This window comes from Hemiscyllium ocellatum, chromosome 13 (assembly GCF_020745735.1).
Source record: "Hemiscyllium ocellatum isolate sHemOce1 chromosome 13, sHemOce1.pat.X.cur, whole genome shotgun sequence".
NCBI classification, from domain to species: domain Eukaryota; kingdom Metazoa; phylum Chordata; class Chondrichthyes; order Orectolobiformes; family Hemiscylliidae; genus Hemiscyllium; species Hemiscyllium ocellatum.
Window position 1 is genome coordinate 7322625 of NC_083413.1, and position 23163 is coordinate 7345787.

At 45.3% G+C, this 23163-nt stretch overlaps 1 protein-coding gene across 1 annotated transcript in view; it reads right to left on the reverse strand.

The window, feature by feature from the left end:
• LOC132821767 (sodium/hydrogen exchanger 9-like) overlaps positions 1 to 23163 on the reverse strand; it is a 488707-nt gene that overhangs the window by 311206 nt on the left and 154338 nt on the right. Inside the window, exon 7 of the mRNA XM_060834524.1 lies at positions 7437 to 7575. Within this exon, the coding sequence (XP_060690507.1) occupies positions 7437 to 7575 (139 nt within the window). The remainder of the gene's footprint in view (positions 1 to 7436; positions 7576 to 23163) is intronic.

Here is a 23163-nt window from a genome sequence, read left to right on the forward strand (position 1 = left end):
CATCCTTCAGACACTTCCCATCTGAAAACAAGATCCTGAATCTTCCAACTATGGGGAGGGAGGTAAAAACAAGGACTGCAGATGCTGGAAACCAGAGTCTAGATTAGAGTGGTGCTGGAAAAGCACAGCAGGTCAGGCAGCAGGAAAATCGATATTTTGGGCAAAAGCCCTTCATCAGGAATGTTCTTAACATACACATCCCCGAACACTGTGGGCAACTGAGCATGGCCAATTCACCTGACTGGCACATCTTTGGATTGTGGGAGGAAACTGGAGCACCTGGAGGAAACTAACACAGACACGGGGAGAATGTGCAAACTCCACACAGTCACCTGAGACGGGAATCAAACCTGGGTCCCTAGCACTATGAGCAGTGCTAACCAGTGAGCCACTGTGCCACCGCTAAACCAGTTTATGCTATGTCTATTTTCAGTGAGATCATCAGTTACAAACTGATTTAACCGATTGGAGTTCCATGTTAATGCTGTTTTAAGTTTGTCCATGGCTGGCCTTATGTTTGCATAGGGCATGGAACTGGGATTTCTTTGGGAGACAAGAGTCATAATTCTGGTTTGAGACTGATTAAAGCTGTGTTCCTCAGACAGGAAACACAGCCAAGTTGGAAAATGTGCATTCAGCAATTGAACAAAGTGTGAAGATTTTGATGCAATTGGTGAGAGTTTGGTTTCAGGATGGGGAAAAGTGAGGACTGCAGATGCTGGAAATCAGAGTCTAGATTAGAGTGGTGCTGGAAAAGCACAACAGGTCAGGCAGCAGCCAAGGAGCAGGAAAATCGATGTTTCGGGCAAAAACCCTTCAGGATGGGTGCCCAGAGTTGGGGAAGAGATTTGAAGTTAAAGCCTGGATAGACCAGATCCCTGAGCTTGTGGGAACCCGTGCAACTCCCTCTCTCAGTGCTGAAACATTAATGCGTTGCTTACACCACAAAAGCTAACTCACTGGTCAGTATTTTCCTTGAACAAGAATTCAGAAAGGCTACTAAAAAAAAGGGACATGAATAGAAGTAGTACATAGAGCAGTACAGCACAATACAGGCTTTTCAGCCCACGATGGTGGGCCAAGCATTTATATTAAATTAAGATCAACCTAACCTACACACCTCTCAATTATTGCCATCCATATGCTTACCCAGCAGTGGCTTAAATGTCCCTAATGTCTCTGACTCTACCACCACCACTGGCAGTGCATTCCACACACCCACCACTCTGTGTACAGTAATTACCATGAAAAAATAATCTACCTTTACCTTAAGAGTGTGTTTCTATGTATAAATGCACATCACTGGATGCAGCCAACTTCTTTTTTCTAAGATTGCTTTAATTTTGCTTTCCATTATTTGCCTGAATTAAATTGAAATGACTGAGTTATATTGATCTTTAGTTGTGACATTCCTGTTTCATAGCTTCGGGCTAAAAGAATAGAGACCAGAATCTGAAAGGGATGGGAATGAGACATCATGGTGTCTGGTTAAATGCCTTCAACCAGAGAGTGGTGAATCTGTGGAATTCACTGCCACAGAAGGCTGTCGAGGCCAGGTCACTGAGTCTATTTAAAACCGAGACCGATAGGTTCTTGATTGTTGGGGGGGATCAAAGGTTACAGGGAGAAAGCAGGAAAATGGGTTTGAAAAACCTATCAGCCATGATCGATTGGCAGAGCAGACTTGATGAGCTGGATGTACTAATTTCTGCTCCTGTGTCTTTCAGTCCAAGGGAAGGGAGAGTAGTAAGGGTACGGAATGCTTTGCCTGCAACGGTAGTAGATTCGCCAACTTTAAGTACATTTAAGTCATCATTGGACAAGCATATGGATGTACATGGAATAGTGTAGGTTAGATGGGCTTCAGATTGATATGACAGGTTGGCACAACATCGAGGGCCGAAGGGCCTGTACTGCGCTGCAATGTTCTATATGAAATACTCTGAAAAGGGCTAGAGGTTGGAGGAATGATGAGGCCACTGCTTCGGTCACTGCTCTCAGTAATAAAGCAGTGACTGCAAAGCTTTGGGAAAACTAACAGAAAGAGAGAGAATGGACGAGTTTAGGTGAGATGAGTTTCAGATTGGTTTCACAGGTTGGCGAAACATCAAGGGCCTGTACTGCGCTGTAATGTTCTATGTTCTCGAGAGAATGCTAGTGAAACTCAGCAGATCAGGCACTCCCTCTGTAGCCAGAACATCCTTCCTCAGATAAGGAGACCAACACTGCACACACTACTCCATGTGTGGTCTCACCAAGGCCCTGCATAATTGCTCCTGTACTCAAATCCAACACACCATTTGCTGCCTTCACCACCTGCAGTAACTGCATGCCTACTTTCAACGACTGGTGTTCTGTTCAAGGATACCCAGAACTTACTGCATCTCCCTCTTTCCCAATTTATTGGGAGAGAATAATCTGCCTTCCTGCTTTCAGTCAGAAGTTACACAAATCCCAGTTATAGTCCAGCAGGTTTATCTGAAATCATAGGGACTTCATCGGATGAAGAGGCAGTGCTCTGAAAGCTTGCGATTTCAAATAAACCTGTTGGATGATAACCTGGTGTCATGTGACTCCTGACCTTGTCCATCGCAGTCCAACACCAACATCTCATACTTTTCCCATTTTAAGGAATAACCTCATGTTCATCCACATTAAACTTCAGCTGTCCCACATTTGCTCAATTACTCAGCCAATCCAAATCACACAGAGATCGCAGTACCTTCCTCACCCAGGAAACAGAACCAGTAAGTTGCCCCAATACATTTGATTATCTTTTACATGTACCTGTGATTACTGTTTGAAAAGGTTAGGAATCACACAACACCAGGTTATCGTCCAACAGGTTTATTTGGAAGCACTAGCTTTTGGAACGCTGCTCCACTGTGGTTGCGTAGGTTAAGATCATGGTAACAGGGCTTTTGCCCGAAACGTCGAATTTCCTGTTCCTTGGATGCTGCCTGACCTGCTGCGCTTTAACCAGCAACACATTTTCAACAGAATTTATAGCCAACGGAGTCCATGTCATGGAGATGTGATACAGTAAACAATCTCAGATTAAAACTTTCATCTTTTATAATGGAATATGCTGCTTTCTGTTCTTTGATATGTAAATCCCAGAACGTCTTTTAAATTACATTCTCAAGATAGCTCAGCTTTTTAAATAATAGGTGTGAAGTCTGTCTGTGTCCCAACGCTATGTCAGACTGACAAACCCTCTGTACAGTTCTACAAAGTTTTACATGAATTCATGCAGTTTTTGAACAAAATAAAATGTAACTCCTTTGATTAGATTAGATTAGATTAATTAGATTACTTACAGTGGGGAAACAGGCCCTTCGGCCCAACAAGTCCACACCGACCCGCCGAAGCGCAACCCACCCATATCCCTACATTTACTCCCTGCCTAACACTACGGGCAATTTAGCATGGCCAATTCACCTGACCCGCACATCTTTGGACTGTGGGAGGAAACCTGAGCACCCGGAGGAAACCCATTTGGTTACCAATTCTGTGAGCATGATCCTAATCTCCACAACTACCCTGAAGAAGGAGCAGTGCCCCGAAAGCTGTTGGACTATATCATGGTGTTATGCAATTTTTTACTCATCTGGTCAAACAGACCAGGAACAAGCCTTGATTATAGATTTTGTTACTGTGATATTTCTCATCAATCCGCTCAGAGACAGTGAGGTGTGGGCCTGGGCAGGTGGGACTCAAATCCAGACCTCCTGACCCAGATGCAGGGACACTGCCACTGTGACCACAATCTTCCACTGTGTTAGAAACAAAATTACGGTGGATGCTGGAGATCTGAAATAAAAACAGTCAGCTGGTCTGGCAGCACTGTTGGAAACAATTAACACTTTGGACCCAGGAGCACTCTCCCTCTGCCTATCAGACCTGCTGATCTGTTTCAGCAATCTATTCTGGTTTAAGATCACCGCTTGGTTGGAACACAAGAAATGTGACCATCTGAAGGAGAACAAAACCTGGGTGGGATGCTCTTCGGAGAGTTGGCGTGGACTCGGGGGGGGGGGGGGCGGGGGGGGGGGGGGGGGGTGGGTGGGTGGGGGATCCACATTGTAGGGGATTCTATGATTCTATTTTGTATACTCATTAATTTCCATTAAAAATCTTACCACATTCAAAGCCCAATTTTTTAAAGCCATAGTCACTCTTTCCCATCACTCATCCAACTCTTGCAATCATCTTCCTAAACACCTCCCCAACGTCCCAAGGGCTGCCCGTGGCAGACCCATCATTTCAGTCTGTTCCTGCCTACTGAATTTATTCCTTTTCATTTTGAATCTGTTTCCCCCCTTGACCAGACTCTTCCCAAATACATTTACAATTCTCTGATCTTTTAAAAACAAAATGGCAGTCATGTGATGGTGCTGCTCCCTTAACAAGGTTGGGTTGTTGTTGTTGTTTTATAATCCAGAGGGTTAGTAAATGCATAGGTTCTGAAATGTCTGGGCTTGTCTACTTTTAAAAACTTTTAAAGATTTTTTTTAAAAACTTGTACAATGAAAGGAGAGTGGCCAGTTCTCCCAGCTGAACTTTTCTCTGGTTTGGTTTGAGCAAGCAGTCAGTTGTTGGCTGGGAATCCAAGAGAAAGCTGGTGTTGCATGCTGAATCCCTGTGCCATCTCTCTCTCTCTCTCCTATAAGACCCTGTGTTTGACTGTTACTTTTTTTGCCAAGGGGTGTTTATGGGGATTGTTGCAGGAATTTGGAACAGCGCCATTAAATTGGGATAGTCTGTTAGGTTTTCAGTTATGTTACGTTATTCTGTATTCTGATATCTTTGTTTGCATTTCATTTGGAACTCTGTAAATAAATTCTGTTTTGTTTAAAATCAAGGGGTTTTGACCAACTGCATCATTTCTGGAATATTTACTCTACACCTGCTTGTGACAGTGACTAATCCTCCCTTTTCACTGCCCTCTGTTATCACTAACATTATGAAAGCAAAAGCAAACTCACAGCTTTATGCACTTCTTCTGTTTTTCAGTACAAGCAGTGGTACACTCTCACTCTAGCCTCTTGGTCTAAAGCAACTGAGACACCTTCTTGAAGCTATGCTCTTCTCCTTTCTGTCTCTAGCCATTTCCTTGATTCACTCAAAAGCACATGTAAAGATTGTGGTGCTGGAAAAGCACAGCCGGTCAGGCAGCACCCGAGGAGCAGGAGAATTGATGTTTCGAGCATAAGCCCTTCGTCAGCAATGAGGCTTGAGGCCCACATCCATCTACCCCTCACATTCCAAAGCGTTAACTGTTTCCTACCCACCCCCCCCCGCCCCCACAACCAGCCTCATCCCCCTCCCATCTACCCCCTTGGCTCATCTAACCTGCGCATCTTTGGATGTGGGAAGAAACCGGAGCACCCGGAGGAAACACTCGCAGACACTAGGAGACTATGCAAACTCCACATATACAGACAGTCACCTGAGGCTGGAATTGAACCTGGGCACCTGGCACTGTGAAGCAGCAGTGCGGCCCATTTTTAGACATGGGAACAGAAATAGGCCATTCAGCCCACCAAGTGGGTAATCATCCAAATCAGAAATCAACATATGATGAATTGTAGGCTTGAGCTCCCATCCTTCTCCCCCTACAGAACACTATGTTGGCCATGTTACTGGGCTGTGAAGCCGTAAATAATTAGAAAATCCAGTAATTCTTATAAGAACACAAGAACAAGGAATAGGAGGAGGCCATTCAGCCCATCCTCGAGCCTGCTCCACCATTCAGTATGATCATGGTTGATCTCACCTCAACCCCACTTTTCCACCCACACTCCATAACCCTTCAACTTACTAATCATTAAAAACTTGTCTGTCTATCTCCTTCTTGAATTTACTCAATGTCTCAACATCCACCATACTATGGGGTCAAAGATGAGGTGACAGCTGAACAACCTAGCCACTCGGATAAAGGCCCGGGAACTCGCTCTCCAATCCCATCAATGGCAGATGGTGGAATTTAAATTCAATAAAAATCGTGGATTCTGCGTCTAACGATGATCATTGTCAGGAAAAACCCATCTGGTTCCATAAGGCCCTTTCGGGAAAGGAAGTCTGCCGTCCTTATCTAGTCTGGCCTACATGCGACTCGAGACCCCAGCAATGTGGTTAACTCTCAACTACCTGCCCTTGGGGCAATTAGGGATGGGTAATAAACGCAGGCCTGGCCGGTGTTGTTCATGTCAAATGATCCTTTGAGAGAATTCCTCCTCTTGTTTTAAATCTGCACCAGCGTAAAACTATAACCTCACATTCTCAATTGCCCCACATGAGAACACATCCTCTCAACATCCACTGAGTCAATCCCCTTTAACATTGTGGAAACCTCAATTAGATCTCCTCTCATTCTTCTGAACTCCAGATAGTACAACTCTCTCCGCATAAGCCAAACCATCCTCCTTTGGAATCAATCTGGAGAATCTTCTGCAAACCACCTCCAATGTAATTTCTCTTGTTGCTGTATCCTTCCATGGATATCACCAAAAACAAGCCAGAACACTCAATCCAGGTGAAGTTACATTTTAGTTAGGAAGACTCAACGCTGGAGATTATGACTCGAACTAAATGCCTGCCATAGTGCCGGTGATCTGGAGCGCACACATCCATTTGCACCATGAACAAAATAATCTGAACAAGTCCGGATGAGCCTCGATTATCCAGCATTCAATGAACCCAATTTTGAATTATCCGAACAAGATCACAAGGTCCCAGTGTTTGGCTAAACTATGTTATCCAACAGTCGATTAACCAAACAAAATACTCCCGCCTGTGTCCTTCAGATAATCGAGGTTCCTCTGTACCCAGCTGGTGCTGACTTTGCTCTGTTCTAAAGGTACAGGAGAAATGCAGTTCCCACCGATATTTTTGGCCTGCAATTAATGCAGACTGCCTGCACTCTCTCAACCTACTGACCTCTTGGCTCTGAATTAACAAGTCATGAGGAAATTAAACAATCCAAATGGGTCAGCTGCACAAATAAGACATCCACTGAGACTAACTGAAGGTCCAAGATGTTTTTTTGAAATGGAGGAATGAAAAATGATGGGGATCCCTGCAAAGTGGTGGCAATACATATTGAATAATCTAGGTGGTATCACTAGAGTATCAATCCAGAGACCTGGGTACAAATCCTGCTACAGCTAATGATGGAACCTGAATTCAATAAAGATGGAATTAAGAGTCTAATAATGACAAAACCATTACCGATCACTGGAGAAACCCATCTGGTTCACTAATGCCCTTTAAGGGAAGGAATCTGCCATCCTTACCTGGTCTAGCCTACACATGACTGCAGACCCATGGCAATGTAGTTGACCCTTAAGTGCTCTCTGCATAATTAGGGATGGCCCAGAGAGGCCCGCATCCTGTGGGTGAATAGATTCTTACTGTTGACACTGAAAGGATATCAAAGCTGTGACAACGCCATATGCTGACCCCATGGCAAATGAACCAGCAAAAATCCAAACAAAGTTTCCAACCGATTTGAAGAAAGCAGCAGCATCAAATGTATCTGGGTTGTCCGTCGGGCTGTATATGGAGATGGAGCTGGTGAAAGGGAATAGAAAAGAAATTAGATTACTTACATTAGATTAGATTACTTACAATGTGGAAACAGGCCCTTCAGCCCAACAAGTCCACACTGACCCACCAAAGCGCAACCCACCCAAACCCCTACATTTACCCCCTTCACCTAACACCATGGGCAATTTAGCATGGCCAATTCACCTAACCTGCACATCTTTGGACTGTGGGAGGAAACCGGAGCACCTGGAGGAAACCCACGCAGACACGGGGAGAATGTACAAACTCCACACAGACAGTCGCCTGAGGCGGGAATTGAACCTGGGTCTCTGGCGCTGTGAGGCAGCAGTGCTAACCACTGTGCCACCGTGCCGCCCACAAATGTTAGCACAAATCAAATCATCAGACCAGTTCAAATGATTTACATATGACATTACTAAATGTTAACACAGACAGAAAAATGGTGAATCAAAGAACATCCTGATCTCACATGAGTTCAAATGCAAAACAGGAAGTGATACTTCAGCTGGCCAGTTGCTATGCAGAGAATTAGGAGCATAGTGTACAGCTTTGAACATTAAAGCTCTGAGAGGTTGTATCTGGGAGAAATGGTGCAAATTCACTGCGGCTTAAACTTAACGAAAGAATTCATGTGAGTTTTCTGAATACATTTTTAAACTGGCATAATTTGAAGTTAGAAGATGCATAAAAACCCTGGGCTGATAGCCAGAGATAGAGAAATGATTTATTTCACTCAGTGAATTCAGAATTGGAGAGATGCAGCTCTGACAACAGTAAAGAGGGTTGACCACTATCTAGAACATTCACAAGCACCAGCTTTACCAAGGTATCCGTTCTAGTTAGACATCCAGCACATTGTTTAAAGAAGTTCTCCTGAGCAGGCTTAGAAATTCCTTCCCCACTTTACTCTAAGATCCTCCCAATCCATCTCTGGGTCACAAAACTCGTCCCTTTTTCCGAAATGCTGTTTCTTTTCTCAAGGGTACCGTGTCCTTGGCTTTTACAGAGGGGTAATAAAACTCTCAGTTCCAAATAGAGTAGTTTGGTACAGAGGGGCCTTTTATTTCTATGTATACAGATGAGATTTCAGTCCAAAGTGGTCACGTTTCAGAAGGGGCCTGTATAATGGAAGGGGAGTGGTCAGCTCTTTAGCTGAGCCATTCAGTCCAGAACTAGTTAGGATTTCAACAATGAGCTTTGTGGAAACTCTTGCTCTTTTTCTGCCCTTCTAACTTCAACTTGTAAGCATTTGTTCCATTTTTTAAAACTCTTTTTTAAGGGGGTTTGCTCATTGAGACTGTGGAGTATATTTGGACTTAGTTCGGATAGGCTGAGTTCTGTAGGGGCTCTTTATTCTGTTCTGCGTGTTTCATGGTTTAATTTGGTGAATAAATTTCTGTCTGTTTTAAAATCTAGCAGTCAACCATACTCTGGGTAATTCTCATTGTACACTTACCGACACACATTGCAAACTTATGGTCTGGGCTGCCTGCTCAAGGAGGTTTTGAGTGGTCTGACCCAGTCTACAACAAATTAAAGTCTCACAATATCCACATTCCACAGTTATTGTGTATATATAATTCCCTGCAGATTTGTTCCTCTACTGTCCTCTCACTATTAGGAGACGGAGTGAATAGCCTAAAGAGCATGGGCTAACTTTCCTGCTGCTGAAGTCTAATAAAATGAACTCTGGCCTTGTCCTTCAGAGAAACACACATTGTAATACTACAACGCTTGAGCTAAAGGGAGAGGCTGAACAGGCTGGGGCTGTTTTCCCTGGAGTGTCGGAGGCTGAGGAGTGACCTTTATAAAATTAAGAGGGGCATGGATAGAATAAATGGTCAAGGTCTTTTCCCTGCATCTGGGGGAGTCCAGAACTAGAGGGCATAGGTTTACGGTGAAAGGGGAAAGATTTGAGAGAGATCTAAGGGGCACATGTTTCACACAGAGGGTGGTATGTGTATGGAATGAACTGCCAGAGGAAGAGGAGGAGGCTGGTACAATTACAGCATTTTAAAAGGCATCTAGATGGGTATGTGAATACGAAGGGTTTGGAGGGATATGGGCCAAGTGCTAGCAAATGGGACTAGATTAATTTAGGATATCTAGTCGGCATGGACGAGTTGGACTGTACCATCTGTTTCTGTGCTCTGACTCTTACATCTTCCTAATCATGACAGCCTATATTATTTTGTAAAAAATAAACTGCTGTATCTTTTCTGAACCCTTCATATTGTTGTACAAGTAGTGCTGGTCCCCTCAATGGTTAAGCCATGTTTGCACTAATGCCACAAGTTCATTACTTCCACGTTGCTATTGGTCCTGCAACTCAACAATCTCATTCAGCACATGCTGTGCATTTAAGTGCATGCATTATAATCCAGGTTTTACAGTCCTTTTCAGTCTACTCCATTTACACCTGACCCTATCTTTCTCCAGTAATGTACAACATTCTTTCCCACCTTATGCAAAATATTCTTCCTTTCCACTTCTATATATTGGGGCCTCTCTCCTACCTATTGAGATCAAGCTCCTCCCAACCACACTATTAAATTACTCGGCGAGGAACAACTTCTCACAGTCTTGTTATGGTACAACACATCCTGTCTGAAAGGGTCCCCAGTATCTCAGAACTTGGTGCAATGTTCCAGTTATCTGAAGCTTCCCCTCTTGCACCATGCCTTAAGCCAAGCATTACGTCCGCCTTCCAAGCTCTACTCTGGTGAGCACATGGCACTGGGAACAATCCATGCATTCCCACATCTGTTTCTGTACATTCTTAGACTCAGAGTCACAGAGATGTACAGCTCTGAAACAGACCCTTGGGTCCAACTCATCCATGTCAACCAGGTATTCCAATCCAATCTAGTCTCACCTACCAGCATCCAGCCCATATCCCTCCAAACCCTTTGTATTCATATACCCATCCAAATGCCTCTTAAAGGTTGCAATTGTACCAGCCTCCACCACATCCTCTAGCAGCCCATTTCATACATGTACCACCCTCTGCGTGAATAGGTTGCCCCTTAGGTCCTTTTTATATCTTTCCCCTCTCACCTTACACCTATGCCCTCTAGCTCTGGACTCCCCCACCCCAAGGAAAAGATTTTGTCTATTTATACTATCCATGCCCCTCATGCTTTTATAAACCTTTATAAAGGTCTCTCCTCAGCCTCTGATGCTCCAGGGAAAACAGTCCCAGCCAATTCACCCTCTCCCTATAGTTCAAATCCTCCAATCCTGGCAATATCCTTGTAAATCTTTTCTGAACCCTTTCAAGTTTCTAGGGTACACCTGATCAGGTCCTGGGGATTTATCCACCGTTATGCATTTCAAGACATCCAGCACTTCCTTCTCTGTATTATGGTCATTTTACAAGATGATATTGACATTTTTCAAGATTTCTGAAGGCTTCCCATTTTCCAGCCATCCCTTTACCTGCGAACATCTGCTCCCAATCAGCTTTTGAAAGTACTGTCAAAATTGGCCTTTCTCCAATTTAGAACTTCAACTTTTAAATCTGGTTTATCATTTTCCATCACTATTTTAAATCTAATAGAATTATGTTCTCTGGCCCCAAAGTGCTCCCCCACTGACACCTCTGTCACTGCCCTGCCTTATTTCCCAAGAGTAGGTCAAGTTTTGCACCTTCTCTAGTAGGTACATCCACATACTGAATCAGAAAAGTTTCCTCTCCATCTAAACCCTTAACACTACGGCAGTCCCAAATTCCATGTTTGGAAAGTCTTCTGCAAACATCAAAGCAAGGGGTTTCACAAATAAGAGAATGTTTTCCCACTTTTCATCCAACAAGTACTCCCTCATCAGGTATCCCAAGGGTTACATGCACAAGGCTTTGCCCTTTCCATTCTAATATATTGTTTAGCCACTACTGCAGAAGAATATCTGTTGTTCTACCAGTGATACTCCACGCAGACCATCCTTCTCGGCTTCCAGTGAACCAAATCCCCATTACTGAAGCCCGGAATAAATCAGAAACATATCAATCACGCCCATCTTTCTGATTCCTCATTAAAAATTGCAAATAGGCTCCAAGGTCACCTTCACATTGGAGAAGGACAACTCTCAACTGCACCAAGTTACTCAGTACTCATCAATATTCCCTTCTCCTTCGAAAGTCCGGGGTAAGATTTTTTGAAAATAGAACAGTAAAGTTTGAAACAAATGCAGAGAAGCCTGGAGAAACTCAGCAGGCCTGGCAGCATCCAGGGAGTGAGAAACAAAGTTAATGTTTCGAGTTTGGAATGATTCTTCTTCAAAGCTGATTCAGACTCCTAACCCTAATCCTGACCCTGACCCTATCTGACCCTGACTCTGACCGTAACCCTGGTTCAGTTCTGAAGAGGAGTCACAGTGAACTCGAAATATTAACTTTGTCTTGGTCCGTCACTCTCCACAGATGATGCCAGACCTGTTGTGCTTCTCCAGCATTCTGTTTGCTTCAGATTTTCAGCATCTGCAGTATTGTGTCTTTAATAACATTTGTGAATATTCTGCCAAGGAAGATCATTGCACAGACAGGATTCAGAAAGAACTTGACTTATTTGTGGAGAGCATGGAGATTGAGGGACACATGGAAAATGGAGTTAGAAAAGTTGACGTGGATTTTAAAGGAAGAAGCATTTTTAGCCAAAGGGCGACCTTCTTTTTTGTGAAAAGCTTTACATTTGTAAACGTTCCAATCTACAGTTTACAACAGACTTGCTGTGAAGTCACAGTCAAACACAAACTGTTGCCGGTAAATAATAAATGGACCTTCTTTCCATTGAAAATGTAGCCATTGGACAGCAACATCCCTAAATAGCTACAGTACAGAATATTATTTCAATCCTGAAAACTTTGAAAGATACTGATCATTCAATATTGGAAAGTTATGGCCAAGTCTATTATCACTAGACTGTTAATCCACAGAACCAGATAAAGGTCAGTGGATCCCAGGTACAAATCCCACCATTACAGATGGTGGAACTTGAAAACACCTGGAATTAAGAGTCTGATAATAACCATGAAACCATTGTCAGGAATAACCTGCCTGGTTGACTTGATTCAGAAAATGTTCAAGTGAAAGAAATGTCAGTCCTTCGCTGGTCTGGTCCACATGTAACTTCAGACCCAGAGCAACGTTGTTAATGCTTAACTGCCCTCTGGGTAATTAAAGATTGTCGATAAATGCTGGTCTAGCAGGAACGAATAAAAACCTCAAGGTAAATATCAGGATCCTTGCAATTGCAAAAGATAATATTTCATTATGGTTAAACACACTTCTCCATTAAATCTGCAATCTGTAGATAACAGTCAGAAAGCCGATAAGGCATTGGATTATTTATAAACCCATTTTCTTTTTGATTTAAGTGTTCACAAGTCACCAGCATCTCATTCATTACAAGAGATTATTTTCATCAAGTGTTATAGTTTACAGATTGACTTCACTGGCAGGACAGCTTTACAAGAGGAAAGACCAATGTGTCATATTTTATGAAAATCAAGTCTCCATTAAATGACAGAGGAAATTAATCAAACTTTCATCACAGCAGCTGGGAAGCTCTGGAAACATCCAGAATTAGAAAATTGAGTTCCTAGTTTTAAACTGAATCAGGTGGGAGGTTACAATGACAACTTTGAGCTCAATATCAGCTTTAAATCTTGCTTGATTAGATCACATCCCCCCTACAATGTGGAAGTGGGCACTGAAGATGCTGAAGGTTAGAGTCAAAGATTCTTGATGAAGGGCTTTTGACCGAAACGTTGATTTTCCTGCTCCTCGGATGCTGCCTGACTGGTTGTGCTTTTCCAGCACTACTGTAATCTTGACCTGACAATGGGCTGAACGGCCTGTGTCCGCACTAAGTCCACACCAACCCTCCAAACAGTATTCCATCCAGACGTTTCTCCTTACCCTATCCCTCTGCATTTCCCATAGGTAACTCTACCTATACATCCCTGGACATTATGGGCAGTTTAACACAGCCAATCCATCTAACCTGCACATCTTTAGATTGTGGGAGGAAACCGGAGCATCTGGAAGAAATCCAAAAGACACAGGGAGAATGTGTAAACTCCATGCAGACAGTCAGAGTCACAGAGATGTACAGCAAGGAAACAGACCCTTCTGTCCAACCTGTCCATGCCAACAAGATATCCCAACCCAACCTAGTCCCACCTGCCAGCACCCGGCCCATATCCCTCCAAACCCTTCCTATTCATATACCCATCCAAATGCCCTTTAAATGTTGCAATTGTACCAGCCTCCACCACTTCCTCTGGCAGCTCATTCCATACATGCACCACCCTCTGCGTGAAAAAGTTGCCCCTTAGGTCTCTTTTATATCTTTCCCCCCTCACCCTAAACCCATGCCCTCTAGTTCTGGACTCCCTGACCCCAGGGAAAAGACTTTGCCTATTTACCCTATCCATGTCCCTCATAATTTTGTCAACCTCTATAAGGTCGCCCCTCAGCCTCAGGGAAACAGCCCCAGTCTGTTCAGACTCTCCCTATGACTCAAATTCTCCAACCCTGGCAACATCCTTGTAAATCTTTTCTGAACCCTTTCAAGTTTCACAACATCTTTCTGATAGGAAGGAGACCAGAATTGCACACAATATTCCAACAGTGGCCTAACCAATGTCCTGTACAGCCACAACATGACCTCCCAATTCATGTACTCAATACTCTGACCAATAAAAGCATACCAAACACCTTCTTCACTATCCTGTCTAACTGTGACTCTGCTTTCAAGTAGCTACGAACCTGCACTCCAAGGTCTCTTTGTTCAGCAACACTCCCTCGGTCCTTACCATTAAGTGTATAAGTCCTGCTAAGATTTGCTTTCCCAAAATGCAGCACCTCACATTTATCTGAATTAAACTCCATCTGCCACTTCTCAGCCCATTTGATTAAGACCCTGTTATAATCTGAGGTAACCCTCTTCGCTGTCCACTACACCTCCAATTTTGGTGTCATCTGCAACCTTACTAACTGTCCCTCTTATGCTCACCTCCAAATCATTTATGTAAATAACAAAACGTAGAGGGCCCAGCACCAATCCTTGTGGCACTCCACTGGTCACAGGCCTCCAGTCTGAAAAACAACCCTTCACCACCACCCTCTGTCTTCTACCTTTGAGTCAGTTCTGTATCCAAATGGCTAGTTCTCCCTTTATTCCATGAGATCTAACCTTGCTAATCAGTCTCCCATGGGGAACCTTGTCGAACGCCTTACTGAAGTCCATATAGATCACATCTACTGCTCTGCCCTCAATCTTCTTTGTTGCTTCTTCAAAAAACTCAATCAAGTTTGTGAGACATGAATTCCCCCGCACGAAGCCATGTCGACTATCCCTCATCAGTCCTTGCCTTTCCAAATACATGTACATCCTCCAAGGATTGAACTGAACCAAGGTCCCTGGCGCCATGAGGCAGTAGTGCTAACCACAGAGTCACCGTTCCCCCGCCCCCAAAGCAAACATCACAAGATGCCCAGCCATTTTGAGCTGACTGCCTGGGGTACATCTCTAAGGAGTTGGGTAGCAGTGGGATTCAAACCCAGACTCAATAGGAATTGAAGCTTTAACTCAAGCACTTCAGATCACTCGGCCGCACGATATTCCGTGGATATGCAATCCGAAGCCTCCCTACTCCTGATAGGCTGAAATCAGGTTGCTGGAGCAACAAGAAACATTGTGTCAATGATATATCAAACTAAGTCGACAAGGACAAAGCATCCATCAGCTCCAGTTCTGAACCTGCACTGGACAGATCCAGCCAACTAACTTGCCCCCTTCAAAGGTTTTGTTGACAGTGGGACATAATGGATCATTAATTTGATAAATTACATCATGCAAATGCATGAGCATAAATCCCAACTTTCATTTCAGGAAGCTTCACAGTAAATTAAGATCAATAACGGGGGTGGGCCGTGTGTAATTTTGACTTTGAGGTAATAAATCAGCTGACATCTCCCAATTTTCATTAGCATTAGAGTCCAGCTCAAAAATAACAAGCAGAGTCAAGTGGAATGAACAGCAAACTCACTCAGTGTGTGTGTACTCAAGTAAAACACATACCACCAAGCTCAGCACAATCATAACTGAAAACTAATTTGGAACATCCAAACTCAGGTTAAACGGTCCGATAAATAGGACATGGGGAGTATAGAAAGGTTGCCCAGAATCTGACTCTTAACACCCACGTTGGCTTTGCAGTACAACAAACTTTTTGACAATTCATTCACAGTTTGTGATCATCTTTTTCTGGGTCAGCTTTTATTGCCAGCTCTAATTACTTTGGATAAGGTGATGGAAAGCTGCCATCTTGGATTGCTGAAGTTCTGAGGGCCCAGGTAGCCCACAGTGCCCTCGGTACCCCACAGTGCCCCTAGCGAGGGAATTCTATCTAGCCACAGCGAAGGAACGGCGATATATTCCCAAGTCAGTGTGGTCAGAGGAGAACTTGCAGGAGGCAGTGTTTCCATGTATCTGCTGCCCTGGTCCTTCTCGATAGAAGTGGTCGTGAGTTTGGAAGGTGATGTTTGAGGATCTTTGGTGAATTTTTGCAGCGCATCATGTAGATAGAAACAAGAGTGTGTACTGAGTGTCAGTGGTGGAGGGAATGGATGCTTGCGGATGTGATGTCAAATCAAGTGGGTTGCTTTGTCCTGGATGGTGTCAAGCTTCTTCAGTGCTGTTGGGGCTACACCCATCCAGGCAAGTGGGGAGTATTCCATCACACTCCTGACTGGTGCTTTATAAACAGGCTTTGGGGAGTCAGGTGGGGAGTTACTCACTGCAGTACTCCTAGCCCCTGACCTGTTCAAGTACTGAAAGCAGCAATAGCTTCTGACAGGCTGGTCACCCTCACTCTAGATTCTCAGTTGATGAGGTGAGACTGTGCTCTCGCCAAGAGAGGATATACTTTATTGAACTTCTGGCCAGAGTCTAGCAGCACCAACTGACATGACAGCGAAACTGCACAAGAAGCAGAATGTTTTCAGAGATGGACCCTGGCCCCTGGCAGGAGGGTGAGAAACGTCATCTGGACAAATCAAATCATTCTGGTCAACTGTTCCAATAGTGCGGTCATATTTTTCTTTTCAAATTCATGCCAACTCCAATACATGTTAACCAGAGCCATTTTACTCCCAGGTGTTTCCAACACAGCCCTTGTGCCTTTCACTGAGGCAACCATGGAGTAAAGTGTTTCCACTGTATACATTCATTGCTTTATGTACTGAACCATCTCACATGTACAGGAACAGCTTAGTTGGGTGGAGGGAGCCTTCGATTTCTGAAGAAAATGTAGCCATCATCCAAAAACAAAATCAACCTTTATCTTTAGAATCCTTACCTGATGTAGAGTTAAGGATCCTTTCCAACTGAAGTGTAGGGCAAGGGAACTCACTTCCAGGTTTCCAAGATCATACAACAATAAGATATAGGACCATATTCAGGCCATTAGGCCCATTGAGGCTATCCACCATTTGATCTTGACCAACATGTTTCTCAACCCTATTCTCTTGCCTTCTCACCCTTGACCCCCTTACTAATCAAGAACCTGTCTGCCTCTGAATTAAATACACTCAATGTCTTGGCCTCCACAGCCTTCCTTGTGGTAATGAGTTCCACAGATTCACCCTCCCGGCTGAAGAAATTCCTTCTCATCTCAATTCTAAAAGGTCAGCCCTTCACTCGGAGGCTGTTCCTTCAGGTCCTCGTCTCTCCTCCTGGTGGAAACATCTTCTCCATATCCACTCTACCCAAGCCTCTCATTATTCTCTAAGTTTCAATCAGATTCCCTCCATATCTTTCTAAATTCCATCAAGTATCCTCAATTGTTCTTCATATGGCAAGCAAAAATAATGATCCTCAGACCAGCACCTAACCACCAGACTAGAAAATGAAAAGCCATTGCATTAAATTGGAGCTGACAATATTGAAATACATTAGGTGACCACAGAAGGATTTAAATTCATATCTCTCAGCAACCTATACTCAGTGTCTTACATCATTCAACCAGACCTTTCCTCTGCCTAAAGAGAAAGGAAGACACATTTCTATTTAAAAAAAATTCTTTGGTTAACATCTGCAGGTCAGCACTGCTGCACATGGCTTTGGGATTGTTGCTCTTCCTGTCTATTGGTGTGCGAGGGGGGGGATCAATCTTAAAGTCTTCAGGTGACATTAAACATTTAAGAATTGTAAATTGTGAGGAGCAGAGTATTAAACTCCAAAAGGACATAGATGAGTTTATGCACAGGGTGGGTAGGTGGGAGATGAGGTTCCATGTAATGAAGTGTGGCATACTTTCATCAGAAGAATATTGAAAGACAACATTAACTAATGGGTTTAATTCTAAATAAGGTGCAAGAGCAGAGGGAGCTGGGTGTAGAGTGTGCACAGATCAGCAAAGTTGGCAGGTCAAGTGGACAGAGCAGTGAATAATGTGTAGCGTTCTCAGCTTTATAAGAGGGGCATAGAGTTTAGGAGCAAGGAGGTAATGATGAATTTGTAAATAGTTGTTTGACCACAACTGGAGCGTTGTGTACAATTTTGGGCAACACAGAAAAGATGTGAACACATTGGAGACAGAGCAGAGATGATTTCCAAGAATGCCTTCAGGGATGGGAAACTTCAGTGATGAGGACAGATTGAAGACGTTGGGGCTGTTCTTCCTGGAGACAGAAGGTGGCAAAGACGGGATCTAACAGAGGTTTTCAAAATCACGAGTGAGCTAGTTAGAGTAGATAGGGAGAAATTCTTCCTACGTGCAAATGGAACAAGAGCTAGAGTTAAAGGGATTTGCAAAGGGAACAAAAGAGAAAAAAAAAACTTTTTCCCACAGTGAGTAGTTAGGGTGTGGAATGCACTGCCTGGAAATGCGATGAATGCAGGTTCAATTGGGGCATTGGATGGTTAGTTGGATAGAATCAGTGTGCACGGTTATAGGGTAAAGGCAGGAGATTGGCAACACTTTGCCATTCTGTGCTCATCTTCAGGAGTTTTAGTACAGTTTTAATTGTGATTCTCTCTTGGGTTTGGCAATTGACGTACTTCAGAGGGTGAGGGACGAAGTGAAGGGAACTATTGAGGACTGCACACAAGGCTTGCCTTTTACAGTATTCTACAGTGAACCAAAAATAGCAGGACCAAAGGGAGAATGTGTCCATACACACAAGTGAACATGGCAGGCGAGCCACCAGGCTATAATTTCTCTTTAATCTTATGCTTACGGACAGTTCCTCTGGAAAATGGCAGGGTTGTGACATTGATGGACAGATGAGGAGGGGACAGCAGCAATCAGGTGAAATGCGACCTAATTAGAGTGAGTTGACAACTTGGGTTTTATAATATCTCTGATGCTTACTCTGATCCTTCCTTAAAACAAATCCAGTTTTAATTTCTTTGGAACCTGACGGTCAGACATTTACTCAACTCCAACTCTTTGATAAGGTACAAGATCAAAGCTTGTGTGAAATTTTGATAGCAATATAAGAAAGCCATCCAATTATTGCACAGGGCAGGAAATGAGAATAGAAAGTAATACTAAACAGCTAGGCACTGAATGTCAATTGACTCATCACATTATGTTAAGCACTGAGTACATGGACCCTTTGTGTTTCAAGTGGACAAAAGGAAGAGATTTCAGTAGAATGGTATTCATCTTTATCATTCAATGAGACAAAACTAATAACAGTGAAATATCATAGAAACCCTACAGTGTGGAAGCAGGCCTTTCTGCCCATCGTGTCCACACCGACCCTCCAAAGAACATTACAAAGCAGACCCACCCCCTCTACCCTATTACCCTGCATTTCCCAAGGCTAATCCCCCTGGCCTGCAGATCCCTGAACACTATAGGCAATTTAGCAAGGCTGATTCACCCGAACCTGCACATCTTTGGATTGAGAAAGGAAACTGGAGCTCCCGGAGGAAACCCACGCAGACACAGGGAGAATGTGCAAACTCCACACAGACGGTCACCCAAGGCCAAAATCAAACCCGGGTCCCTGGTGCTGTGAGGCAGCAGTGCTAACCACTGACCCACCATGCTACTCACATATTTGAAAATATTTCAAAACAAATGCACATCAAATTAATGAATAAATAGTGAAGCTAGGAAATGGAGAGTAATAAATACAACAATTATGTCTCAGCTACTTCAAAACACATTGCTTTGAAGTAAGTTGTCCCCATGTAACTACTCTCTGGGGCAGGGCAAAAAGTAGTTTTATACTCCTTTGAAATTAAACACCCGACAGTAATGTATAGAAGCAGCCCCCCCCAGACATGGAGTTTGTTTCAGTTACTGTTATTTTTGCTTTCAGCTGTGATGTGTTAGCATCAGAGAAAAACATCTGTATTCCAAGAACATTTACATGGTTCGTGTTATTTACAGCAGCAAGAACCTGTTCACACTTTAACCCTGATAATGAAAGACCTGTAAAACAAAACAAACTGGTGATATATATCTGCGACAAGAACAGGTCATGGCCAGGAATCCTGAAGCAAGTAATTCCTCATTTCCCAAAGCCTGTCCCACCATCTACAAGGCATGAGTCAGGAGTGTGATGGAATACTCCCCACTTGCCTGGATGGGTACAGCTCCAATAACACTCAAGAAGCTCGACAATATTCAGGACAAAGCAGCCTGCTTGATTAGCACCAGATCCGTAAGCATTCACTCTCTGTACCACCAACGCTCAGTAGCACCAGCGTGTACCCTCTACAAGATCCTCAGACAGCCAGAACCTTCCAAATCCATAACTATCTGGAAGAATAAGGGCAGAGCTCCATGGGAACACTCCCCCCTGCAAGTTCCTCTCCAAGCCACTCACTATCCTGATATGGAAATATATCACTGTTCCTTTACTGTCACTGGGTCAAAATTCCTGGAATTCCCACCCTCAGGGTATCCCACCCACAGCAGGTGGACTGCAGCAGTCCAAGGAGGCAGCTCATCCCCACCTTCTCAAGGGGCAACTAGGGACGGGCAATAAATACTGGGCCCAGCCAGTAATGCTCACGTCACATCAATAAATTTTTTAAAAATTTATAATATGGGCGACACGGTGGCTCAGTGGTTAGCACTGCTGCCTCACAGCACCAGGGTCCCAGATTCAATTCCAGCCTCGGGCGACTGTCTGTGTGGGGTTTGCACGTTCTCCCCGTGTCTGCGTGGGTTTCCTCCGGGTGCTCCGGTTTCCTCCCACAGTCCAAAGATGTGCAGGTCAGGTGAATTGGCCATGCAAAATTGCCCATAGTGCTAGGTGCATTAGTTAGAGGGAAATGGGAGTAGGTGGATTATTCTTCAGAGGATTGGTGTGGAGTTGTTGGGCCAAAGGGCCTGTTTCCACACCATAGGGAATCTAATAAAAAAATACAAATAATCCAGAGGTGGGTCCTGGGGATTTCACGTGGTTTCTTCCTTTGGCAGTTTGTCCCACTATGCCATTGTCGTTGAAAAGAAAGTTTGTTGATTGGTGATGCACTGACCTGGAGACAGATGGCCTTTGTTGTTTGCTTCGAGGTTACCTGGTGTTTTGCTAGTGCCAGGGGGCACCAGGTTCTATTTTCAGTCAATTCCCATCGGAGAGCTGTGCCAGCAAAATTGGAAGGATCAACACTGGGTTTCATCGGGCTATTCCCCTGCATTTTAACAGCCAACAGCACTCTCACAGCTGTTAACTGCCGGGATCCTGATAGCATCAACCATGCTATCAACTTGAATTATTGACGCTGAAATGTTGTGAAGCCAAATTAGCATCAATAGAGATTATCATTGTCCTGAGGGCGCTTCGCATAAACTGTATCATTTGTAATTTAACTCTCACTCACTTTGTCTTAGTTACTTCGCAAAAAGTTTACACTTAATAATGTTACAAGCACTCAAGGCTTTAATTTTCTCTCATAATATACTGGCTAATACATTTACATTACAATAATTTGTTCAGTTGTTAACGCATATATTTTATTTGAAACTAATTAACAAATCCTTTCATTAAAAATCAATTCCATGATGGCAGCAGAAGAGGATGCCTCACTTGGAGCTCATCTGCTCTGTCTGTTCCCTTTCTTCTTCACTTTGCATTTTATTTTCCTTCTTTCTTATTACCTCCAGTTGCTGAGTCGAGTGAAGTCATTGTGGGCCCCCGGCCTCAGCCTGGATCCAGCGTAGTGAGGCCAGGCACCGACTCCCGGCCTCAGCCTGGACCCAGCGTAGTGAGGCCAGGCACCGACTCCCGGCCTCAGCCTGGACCCAGCGTAGTGAGGCCAGGCACCGACTCCCGGCCTCAGCCTGGACCCAGCGTAGTGAGGCCAGGCACCGACTCCCGGCCTCAGCCTGGACCCTGCGTAGTGAGGCCAGGCACCGACTCCCGGCCTCAGCCTGGACCCTGCGTAGTGAGGCCAGGCACCGACTCCCGGCCTCAGCCTGGACCCTGCGTAGTGAGGCCAGGCACCGACTCCCGGCCTCAGCCTGGACCCTGCGTAGTGAGGCCAGGCACCGACACCCGGCCTCAGCCTGTACCCTGCGTAGTGAGGCCAGGCACCGACTCCCGGCCTCAGCCTGGACCCAGCGTAGTGAGGCCAGGCACCGACTCCCGGCCTCAGCCTGGACCCAGCGTAGTGAGGCCAGGCACCGACTCCCGGCCTCAGCCTGGACCCTGCGTAGTGAGGCCAGGCACCGACTCCCGGCCTCAGCCTGGACCCAGCATAGTGAGGCCAGGTACCGACTCCCGGCCTCAGCCTGGACCCTGCGTAGTGAGGCCAGGCACCGACTCCCGGCCTCAGCCTGGATCCAGCGCAGTGAGGCCAGACACCGACTCCCGGCCTCAGCCTGGACCCAGCGTAGTGAGGCCAGGCACCGACTCCCGGCCTCAGCCTGGACCCAGCGCAGTGAGGCCAGGCACCGACTCCCGGCCTCAGCCTGGATCCAGCGCAGTGAGGCCAGACACCGACTCCCGGCCTCAGCCTGGACCCAGCGTAGTGAGGCCAGGCACCGACTCCCGGCCTCAGCCTGGACCCAGCGTAGTGAGGCCAGGCACCGACTCCCGGCCTCAGCCTGGACCCAGCGCAGTGAGACCAGGCACCGACTCCCGGCCTCAGCCTGGACCCTGCGTAGTGAGGCCAGGCACCGACTCCCGGCCTCAGCCTGGACCCAGCGCAGTGAGGCCAGGCACCGACTCCCGGCCTCAGCCTGGACCCTGCGTAGTGAGGCCAGACACCGACTCCCGGCCTCAGCCTGGACCCTGCGCAGTGAGGCCAGGCACCGACTCCCGGCCTCAGCCTGGACCCAGCGTAGTGAGGCCAGGCACCGACTCCCGGCCTCAGCCTGGACCCAGCGCAGTGAGGCCAGGCACCGACTCCCGGCCTCAGCCTGGACCCTGCGTAGTGAGGCCAGACACCGACTCCCGGCCTCAGCCTGGACCCTGCGCAGTGAGGCCAGGCACCGACTCCCGGCCTCAGCCTGGATCCAGCCCAGTGAGGCCAGGCACCGACTCCCGGCCTCAGTCTGAATCCAGCGTAGTGAAGCCAGGCACCGACTCCCGGCCTTAGCCTGGACCCTGCGTAGTGAGGC